The sequence below is a fragment of the Anoplopoma fimbria genome, chromosome 2, assembly GCF_027596085.1.
Source record: "Anoplopoma fimbria isolate UVic2021 breed Golden Eagle Sablefish chromosome 2, Afim_UVic_2022, whole genome shotgun sequence".
Taxonomy (NCBI): domain Eukaryota; kingdom Metazoa; phylum Chordata; class Actinopteri; order Perciformes; family Anoplopomatidae; genus Anoplopoma; species Anoplopoma fimbria.
In genome coordinates, this window is record NC_072450.1 from 23,912,635 (window position 1) to 23,923,480 (window position 10,846).

The 10,846-nt window shown below is 41.0% G+C and overlaps 1 protein-coding gene across 1 annotated transcript; it reads right to left on the reverse strand.

The window, feature by feature from the left end:
• Window positions 1–1,520: 1,520 nt before the first annotated feature.
• Window positions 1,521–10,541, reverse strand: itgb6 (integrin, beta 6). Its single transcript, XM_054611247.1, has 12 exons — window positions 10,348–10,541; window positions 10,064–10,229; window positions 9,760–9,921; window positions 9,490–9,585; window positions 9,043–9,132; window positions 7,672–7,806; window positions 6,035–6,455; window positions 5,349–5,571; window positions 4,794–4,888; window positions 2,944–3,060; window positions 2,689–2,855; window positions 1,521–1,619 (listed from the first exon to the last, which is right to left on the reverse strand). The coding sequence occupies exons 1-12, from the start codon at window positions 10,524–10,526 to the stop codon at window positions 1,521–1,523; spliced, it is 1,950 nt and encodes a 649-aa protein (XP_054467222.1). The 5' UTR covers window positions 10,527–10,541.
• Between the last annotated feature and the right edge of the window lie 305 nt (window positions 10,542–10,846).

Sequence of the window (10,846 nt, forward strand, 5' to 3'; positions counted from 1 at the left end):
TGGATTGATGGATATAAGAATAGCAGTAAACCTTTACCAGCTGCATCAGTGAAGTAATAAACTAAGTAATGCTTCATCAATTATAATCCAATATAGACTTTATTCTGAAATGGGCCATCTTTCATAAATGGTTGTACTTGTACTATTAGTTCTTTAAGTGTATTCTGATGATAATACTATTGTACTTTTACTGAAGTAAAATTCTGAATGCAGGACTAATAAGGCACATTGCAATATATTACTTATTCAACAGTATATGAAATATAACAATTAGCTCCGCCTCGTAAAATAGTAAAATTATACTTGCACATTAAAAAACAGTAAAATGATACTGTATATATTAGTATGACAGTCACAGGGGTCAATGTTTCTGAATTGAGTACTTAAACAGTCCACCTGTACACCCATAATACTCACTGTACATGTTTTTACTCAAGTGCTATTTATTAATGCAGGATTTTCTCTTAAAATAGAGTATTTTTACAATGTGGGATTGCAACAGCAATAGAGGGTTGCACTTTCATAAAGCTGGGTTGGGCTCATAGAGTCTAAGTTGCGATTCAGAAAAATTAAAAGCAGCAGAGGCTGAGACATCCTGACAGACAGTCCTGAGGTGTATTCAGCCCCAAAAACACTGGGTCCTACCATTTCCCATAATGCACTTGCATCTTCATTAGACCCCTTGTCCCTCTTAATGCATACACCTTCACAACTCTACAGCCCAATCTGTGATAATCCTGATGACATGAGGGTTTTTACAGCCGGTTGCCTCCAGCACTGACAGCTCTCAGGTCATCTGTTGAAACACAACTTGAGGGCAAAATATATTCTATAACACAGATCCCTTCCTCAAGACAGGGTCACCAGAGTGTGTAATATAGCAGGAACCAGCTTATGTCATACTTTAGTGGTGCAAATTTGCAAAAAAGCAAATGACCCGAATCGAATGAACAATACGCCCACTGTAAACAAAATACACTTTAAATAGTGTTTGTGTGCAAAAAATGTGCAAAATCTAGTATAGTTTCACAATAAGTCAAAATTCAACTTTATTCATGTGCCATGCCACTAGAAAACTCAATAACCAACATTAGAGGCTCAGCCTCTCTTCACAATAGAAATACAATATTAAAAAAAATCATAATAATCAACCTGTATATTTACATTCATTAGAATAAAACAGATTATTTTCAGTAGTAGACCACGCGTAGTGTAGACTCCTCCTTTCCAAGCTGCATGTTACAGTACACAAACGTTTAAGCTTGTAGGATCATGCATCAGGGAAGTGCAGTGTTTGACACATCGACAGTGCACTTTTACAGCAGCGAATTCATCATGTAGTGTTTGTCTGTTCACAGTGTTGTCTACTGTGTTATAACATCTCTGAGTCAACACAGAGATTTATACAAAAACAGGTCATTTTTCTCTCTCTGTCTCACACACACACACACACACACACTCACACACACACACAGACACTTAAGTGCATTCAGATGTTGGTTTGCCTCCAGTAGTTATCATCAGAAGTCACCCAGTGTAAGGATCTTTTCTCTCTCTGCGTTCTTATAAGTTACATTTTTGAATGTCGACGTCGAGCTTTTGAAAAGAGGGTTGGTCCCCTGAAGAGAGAAAAAGAAAAAACACAAGTTAACATTCATAATCACTTTGATTTAAAAAGATCAAACAACAGTTCATGACAATATTGCCACCAGAATATGAAGGCTAGGATATGCTTTATTGTGTATTTTCAACGACAATACACAATATAGTGTTTGTCCTTTCCTGAATACCAGTCTGTCTAAGACTTGTTCCAAGTGAAAAGGTAAACTTTTAAAATGAGGTCAAAAATATGCACATTTATTCTCTAAAAAGGCTCAATAATTTCCTCAATCAGCTGGGCATCCCAGTTTTTAGCAAATGTTACTCAAAAAGACGTAAACAGTGCTTTTGTCGGGGACTACTTTTTGCTTTGGGTGAGGTGAAAGGCAATCAAGTTTAGGGGTTAACTTTAAAACCCTTTTTGTCTGATTTTTGAGAGTTTGAATCAAAATTCATAATTCTTCCCAAAGTCATAAATCTGAACACTTTCGGTGTGATTTGCACTCTCGTTTTCCTCAGTATTAAAGTAATTTAGTGATGGTTTTCTCTACATCCATGGGTATATAGCAAACAGGAAGTGCTAATAGCTAAATCTGTCTACTTTTAATGGTGCTTATTTGCCAAATTGTAAACAATTATAAACTAAAGACAAAAAAGATTAGTTGCCAGCAGTAGTAGTAGTAGCCAACTGCTTACCAAATGCCTACATGGCAGCACGATACTTCCTGTTTACATCTCTCAAAGCATTATGGGAACTGTAGTTCCAAAACATCGAGCTTGCATGGTTATCCCCCGAAATCAAAGTAAGACAAAGAATATTTAAATGAGGGAAACAAATATTTAATATATCTAGAATAGATAGGTGTTGGTTGGCCACACTTGTCTCTGTTTGACAATAAAAGTTATAATCATTTGTTTGAACAGTTTTTGGAAAACAATGGAAGTTTACGTCACAGAAAAATAAGATATATCCGCTTCGGCTTATCACGCAGACTTGTTAGTAGAATCAATACATTGTCGGTTTCTGTGTTTTGATGGGATTTGCTGACAATATGAAAAATATAAAGAATATCACCAGACATATCTTACCGTCTGCCATTTTGCCTTTGACCTCTCAGCCTCGAACTTGGCCACCTCTTTACGGTCGTGGACCGACACCAGCATCTTCCACACGGCCAGCAGGATCAGGCCGATACACACGATGGAAAGGGAGACGCCCAGAATAATCATGGGGATGTTGGGAGGCTCTGGGCAACCTGGTACAGGACACAGAAGACGACCTGAGCCTCACACCAGAACTCTCCCTTCTCATCCATCTGTTTCTTACATTGTTGTCAAGCTTACCGTACATCTGGAGATCGTAGGCAGTGATCCCCGTCTCACCTCCTACCACATTGAAAGAGATCCAGCACTCATTCTCCATCATCAGCTTGCATTGCATAGAAGGGCTCTTGTCATAATCTGAGAGGAAATGTGAACATACATATCCATAAGGAGGGCATGAATCCATCGTATATCATTTTCCCATTAGACATTGTGCTGAGAATGTAAAAGGATACACTCGCCTCTGTTGTGCTGTCAGTGTGATTTCCATATCAAAGACTACAATCTGGTGTGTGTGGACCGTACTATTGTATTTCACATCTGAAGCCTGAAAATCCTCTGTGATAATCAGGTATACCTCTCAGCTTGCACAACTATGGGCTGTGCAACTAAGGGGTTTAAAATAATCTCCACTATAAAGGAAGACGGGGTCCTTTGGCCATTCACATGCACTACAATAGCTCTGCCTGTACGACAAGGTAAATAATATGTTCCCCATTGTCCGGTGCTGCCTGAATGGACATGGATGGTGTTGTGTTAGAGAGGTGAGGGAACAGGCTTTAGAGAGAGACCGGAGTCGATGAAGGTCAGCATTCCTCCAAATCTCTGACCCATGGGGAAACTTAGCATGGCCCTATGTTGATACCACTATCAAAAAACGCAAGCTCCAGCAACAACAAGCATTTACAGCACACCTACGCGGCCGTGCTTAAAGGGCTGATGGATAACGTTACTGTTGGTGAACATCCTGTTAAGAATGGGGTTCTTAAACTAAAGAAGAATAAGGCTTCTAATTTTGTCTTTATTTATATTATTTTCAAATCATATAATTAATTGTGCTCCAGGTATCCACTGATTTCGTTTCAAGCAACTGTGATATGAATGCACCAACTAGCACCGACTTGAAACCTGTTGTGACCTTGTTGTCAGTGTTTGTCGTCGTCAAGGACTGTTTTGAAGATTCTTCCTTGTTAATCTCCCTGGAAACCCCTGACAAACAAGTTTTGGCAAAGCCAAGTGATCACCAGATACTGTATGTTACCAACAAACCTGCAAAACAAGCATTAAGCAAACATGGTCGTTCTTTTTAACAGCTTGTTGGTGGCTTCAGTTTTAAATTCCCACTAGCTCTTGAAGGCACCATACCCACAATAATAATAATAAAATTCTAAAGAAACAGTCGACGCCCAAAACGGCATTAGATGTTAATGTTACATGAAGGGAACAAAATATCCCCTATGATACATGGACTATCTAATGTAGGTGTCAAATATCATAGCCGGTTGATTTTCATATTGTTCTGACATGACCTGCTTGATGAGGTATCGAGTCAATCTAAAAACATACGGCATGCTTTAGAGAGAGAGATAAGCAGCTCAATTTGAACACCTGAATCCTTCTCCAATGGTTGAACAAATTATCAAACCTTCTACAGAGATTCTTAAGTCAACAATTTTGACATATACTCAACAAGAGCTGGGAGATAATTCAATATTACTGTTTACCAAATTTCATCAAACACATTTGACCTTATCATGTGAGTTCTGTTTTCCAACTTGAGGATTTGGAGCAAGCTCCAATTAAAATTTGACAAAATTGGTTAATAAAGTTTGAGAATGTTTTAAGGATGTTGTGTGATGCATAACAGTCAAACAGTTTGATTTCAAATGCATTAACACATCGGGATATAAACAGTACATCTATTAAATCTATTAAATTCTCAATAATGACTTTAACAATATAATACCGCCCTGACATATGTAATAAGAAGTGTGCAGAAAAGAAGCAGCAGTTGTAGAATGCTGGATCATTTCTAAGGAAGCCGTTGGTGGATCTCAGATGCAGAACAGGTGGATTGTGGAGTCCCTTACCTGCTGTTGTGTTGATGGCAACTTTAGGGACGCTGCACATCTGATCACAAAACTCTGCATCGTCCTCTTCCTGCAGATGGCACTCTACACAGGTCCTGGTGTCACAAACAAGTGGGGGAAAACAAAAGGTCAAGTTTTCCCTAGCGATAATACAGAGGCCTCAATCACTGACACGGCAAGTACAAAGAAATCCCAGTGTTGGTCACTTATCACAGTTTTCCCAAGGCTTCACTCGCTCTCTATCACCCTTCTCCCATGTAACAGTGGTATCAAATGGCACTATCCCTGACAGCTGCTTTACAATGGAGCAAAGAAATCTCTTAGTGCTGTGTTGTGTGTGTGTGTGTGTGTGTGTGGGGGGGGGGGGCATTAGCTATCTTTTGATGTCACATGGAAGGTGTAGACACAATGTGAACAAGGGGACCAGAACCTGATATGCCTGAACTCAACAGAACAGACGGATCATGTGACGCAAGGAGACAACATCTTACATCTTCCATGTACAGAAACAACAATCCCAGAGGAAAAGGGCTGATGGCATCAACGTGTTCTCACCTTGCAGAGCTGCAGGCGTCTCCGCACGTCGGGCACTTCTCACACCTGTCCCCGGATGCTCCGGGCACAGAGCAGACGCAGTGGCCGCACTCGCATCTCCCCCGCCCGCTGCAGAGAGCGCCATCCTCTGACGCGCAGGCCTCAGTGCTGTCGCTGCAGTTACAGTACTCCCCTGTCCAGCCGCCTTCGCAGTGACACTCCCCGCAGTCACACACCCCGTGACCTACAAAACACACAAAAAAAAGAAGAAAAAATCAGTGAAGCAACCAGGGGCGCCGAAAAGGGGGGGTAAAGGAGACGGATTCTAGGGGCCCATGATGGAGGGGGGCCCAGAGAGGCCCCTAATGATGATGAAATTATAATACAGAAAAAATAATGACACTAAGTTATTAACTAACATATAATCAGTGGTGCAGCAAATAAATGACTCAAAATGAATTCCATTGTATTCAGAGTGCTCAGTTCTTCCCCTACTGTACATGTCAACTGTCATGCTGTTCTTCTTTCACAAATATGGTAATGATAGTCAAAAATACCATTAAAATGCATAATTGTATGTAAAATAGCATCAAAAAATTTTGCCGCTGTGTTGGGGGCCCTGTAAAGATTCTTTTCATGGGGCCCAAAATCCCTAGCGGCGCCCCTGGAAGCAACCAAAAAACCCAAACACATGCGTAATGGCTCACCCCCGCAGAGCTCCCCACGGAAGCGAGCACAGGAGTAGTTGTCACACTCGCAGTGTTGTCCGTAGATGCGTCCGAAGCTGGACGGGTGACACACACACTCTCCGCAGTAGCACTGGCCCTGACCGCTGCATATCTCCGACTCATTGTTGGCGAGGCAGTTGCTCAACAAAGCGCTTTCCTCATTGCATTCGCACTCCGCTCCCAGGAACCCCGGCTGGCACACACACACCCCGCACTGGAAAGCCCCCTGGCCCTCTGCGCACTGGCTGCTGTTTGCTTGCTCGGTAGGCTGCCGGCAGTCACACGAGCAAAGAGACTCCAGCTCCACCTCCAGACTGTCCTGTAAACCCAAGGGTTTCAGGGAGAAGTGCCGAGGTCCAGACACGCACCCCGGGAGCTCCACGGACACGTTGAACACTACCTGAGGAGTGAAGGGGAAGTCCATGAGAAGAGCTGAACTGACAATGAAATGATCATAACAAGCTTTGCATGTAAATACAGCAAATACAATAATAGTTAATATAGGTTTTTTTTTTTTTTCTGTCTGTAAATATTATATTTCAGTTATTGTGTTTTTCTACTGTTTTTATTGCTTATTTATAATACTTGTTTTTTATTTTATTTTTATTTTCATTTTCATTTTCATTTTTATTTTTATTTTTATCTTGTCTTTCTTTACTATGTCTCTTGTGTGCACTTTAACTCTATGCTGCTGTAAGCCTGCAAATTTCCCCGCTGCGGGACTAATAAAGGATTATCTTATCTTATCTTATCTTATCTTACAGCAATATTCCTCTCTATAGCTCCGTTGTTGTCCACGGTCTACTAAAAGCACATCAATGTGCCACACTGTTGGTGACATGTTCCTTCATTGTGAAGACATTTTTAAATCAATCCCACATACACCATCGTTGCCAGACATACTCAAAATGTGTTTTCATATATCCACCTCTGAAAATATTCCCCAACAAATGCATAATCTTTACCTCTTTGAGTGACTTTTAATATAAAATACATTGCCTAGCTGTTTTCAGACAGGCTGTATGTCAGACACTATAGGGAGATGAACACAATGTTGGTTTAGTTGCCAATAAGAGAAATAAAAGACATCGCCAGCTGTATCATTTAAACCAAAGATAAAATTAGGGCTGCAGCTACCCATGATTTTCATTATTGATTAACCTATTGACTATTTTCTGGATTAATCAATTAATCATTTTGTCTAATATATCAGAGAAAAATAAAAACAATGTCAATTTCAATTTAATGCTCCAAAACTGAACTGAGCGGAAGTGCTTATATCTTTTATCAGGAGTTTAACACGTGTCTTTTTAGCCTGGCTTTTGCTTGGACTGCTACACGATTAACATGTGATTTCCATCTTTAACTTGTAGATGAATTTACTTACATTTTTATTTATTCAATTTCGCTTTAATAATTTGTTTCTCACACTTCAAATCATCCTATATGTTATTTTTATGGTGTGTCCAAGTACTTTACTGTTCCTATCTTTCTACTTTTCTTACCACTCTTATCAGATTGTCAGTCAACTGTAATGGCACTTTGAACTGCACTAGCCTGTATGAAAGGTGCAACACAAATACAGAGAAAGAGCAGATTAAAGCAAAACAACTGACCGTCTCTCCAGGTTTGATGTTGGAGCAGCGTTTTTCATCAGGGAGGACGTTGCCATTTGGGCAAATGGCTGTAAAAGACATCTGGAGCTCCTCTGTGTCTCCAAGGACCTCCAGCTCGATCTCTGAACGCAGCTCCTGAAGAACAGCGCAGACAAATTACAGCACATTGGGTGGAAACACAATCGGCAGTGCTGGTCTCAAACTGAACAAAAAGGTTTTTCTCCCCAAAATAGTGAAAATCACCATCAAATCAATATACTGACTTCTATTATCATGAACTGGGAGTTATGGTCTTTGAGTGGAATTACACTTTCACCCTGCGCTGACCTGTAGCGTGCTGAAACTATTTGAAACCACCTATCTAGCTCTTTTTGGGTGAGTCATCCTCCTAGGTGTGCTACACAAAGCACCTGAGGAAAGGTAGAGAGCTAACCTCAGCCGGAGGAAAGACTGTGTTTGACTGACTAATGAACTCTGTGACAGACTGTCTGGGTGCTAACAGAGGGTAAATTGTGTGTTTCCTGTAGGCCTGTAATTGCACAGTGCCTTCAGTGTTTCTAAGAGGGAGAAAACACGGGGACGTTTATGGGATACACCCAATTGAGGATGGATTAAAGTAAAGTTAAACAGATTCAAAAGAGTTATTCAGTAAATCTGTTGCAGGGTATTTAAAGTGGGGTGGCTAAAATATCTATCCACTGAGCTGCAAACCTTAATCCAACATTGCATGCGTAGTGTAAATACAAATCATATTTCTTCTATCACTAAATTTCCCTCTGTTTGTTAAGAACCACAAGTATTTACAATCAGAGCGATGGAAAAAGGATTTCCCTCTTCAGAGACTAAAGATGGGTGTTAACGACATAGCCAATGAATTAACTAAAGGACGTGCCACCAAAGTCGCCGCTGTCAAGGGGGGATTAAACAGAAGGAGAATGCAAGAAGTATTGAGAGATAAAGATAGAGCGAGAGTGGGGAAGAAAGAGCGAGTGAGAAACAGATGAGGAGATCAAACAGCTGGGACAAGCAGAGACTTGCTGTCAAACATGCTGATGCAAAACACCGGAGTGGTGGAGGGGTAGAAAAAACGTAAAAGTATGAAAGAGGAAAAGCAAGCAAATTAATTGAGAAGACAGAGATATCGACTGCTGGCTGTGAAAAACTATTAGATGTACAGAGGGCTAACTCAGGTATGCTTTATATGTGCTCATATGTGTGTGTTTTGCTTAAAACATTTACATGCCAAATGACTGGATTTTATTAAATTTAACACAGTTCTACTGCTTTTTAATATGGCATTTGTTTTTCTGTCTATCCACTGCCTGCTCACACACAGCCCCCCTATCCATATCACCAAGCCTGTTTATTTACTTTGTATGCCGTTACAATCAGTTCCAGGATGTTACGCGAGTCTTCCGCCAGGACTCCAACTGTGGCACCAGGTATGAAATTTGCATAGTTCTGTAAGAGAAAAAAACAACAGATAAACAATAAAGTCACTGGGAGAAATGTGGGCAGACTTTGGCTCGTGGTCCCGAAAGCAAAGCACAGAAAACAGCCAGGGGAAAAAAAAAAGGGCTAGTTCGAACAGGTTGAATGAGAATGCAGCTCCATGAATAAATATGCTGCCCTCTATAAACATCGTGCTCACACACACACACACACACACACACACACACACCACACACACACACACACACACACACACACACACACACACACACACACACACACACACACACACACACACACACTGTCCTTGTACAGGCCTCTAATTTGGACCTGGAAAAAAACATATTTATGAGCAGAAGGTGTTACCTTGTAGTTTTGTTTTTGGTCTTTGGTCACAGCAAATATCAGTAAGATGTTGTTCTCCACCACTTTATCAATCAGCTGACCAAGAGTTGGATACTCCTGGAAGATGAACGATTAAATGTCAAAAGTGAATGAGCTTAAGGCTGTGACGATGCATCACAGATGACCTCATGAAACTGAGTTCATATATGAAAAACAAAAGATTTTAAAAATCTATTACAACATAATGCAAAAAGATAAAAACAAAAGTCTTCTGCGCCTCTGTGGACCTACCTGCACTTTTGACATGGAGTATTCGTTGTTGCCATCCAGGTGACACTGTCCATCGTTGGGAATCACGATGCCGGCCATCTTACTGTCCATCCCAAAGTGTGAGTCAGCGTCACTGGCAAACACCAGCAAACGCATCGAATCGTTCCTCCAGCCTATCTTGTCCTATCAGGAGAAACATTATGTTGCTCATACTCCTTTTTACATCATCAACTGGCCAATCCATTAAAGAATATGACAAGACAGAATCACAAACTGACATCTAGGTTCATGTCTTTCAAATATTTATTTCAAATCCAAACCTTACCCCACAAACAGCCGCCTGCATGATGGCGTCAAAGCCGCCCTCTGGAATATCAATATTCGCAGATACACGCTGCCGGGCGATTATATCGTTGAATTTGTCGGTGCTACTCGTCAGAGACAAGACGTGTTTGTAGCCAAACGTCGGCAGGCAGGTTACGGAAACACTACTGCAGCACAGCAGAAGTAAAAAAATTAAATAAGATTCCATCTAACTAAATTACTGAAATTTCTAACATGAGAAAAGAGGATGTTGTTGAAGGTCATATTTAAATATTTATTGTATACCTGCAGGGGTTGGCCAGCTCCTCTTCCGTGATTTTGATGAAGGGCAGGACGGGTTTCTCTACAAAGGAACCAAAGCCCATTCGAAATTTACTGGTGAGCTTGGCCATCTCTTTTGATAAAGAGGACCCCAAGTCTTTGATCATCGCTAGATCGTCGATCATGGATGCTGAAAGGTCCATCAGGTAGTAGATGTCCACAGGATAGTCCTCCGTGTGCTGAATTTTGACCTGGAAAGTCACCTGACTGCCTGTGCAACAACAAAACCAACACCTTATGTTCCTGCTGAAAACAAGGAAGCACTTCATCAAGCCACATAATCAAATCAAACGGGCTGCGTACCAGGTCGCAGCTTTAGTGCCATTTTCTGCGGGGAGATCTGAGTGTTGTTGACATTGCCTGTCTTCTTCCCGAATGGGCGATCCTGCAGGATTTGGCTTTTGGAAACAGGGAACTGCCGCTGGTCCAGGGCACATCCCTTTTCTAGTAAGATATCCAGTGT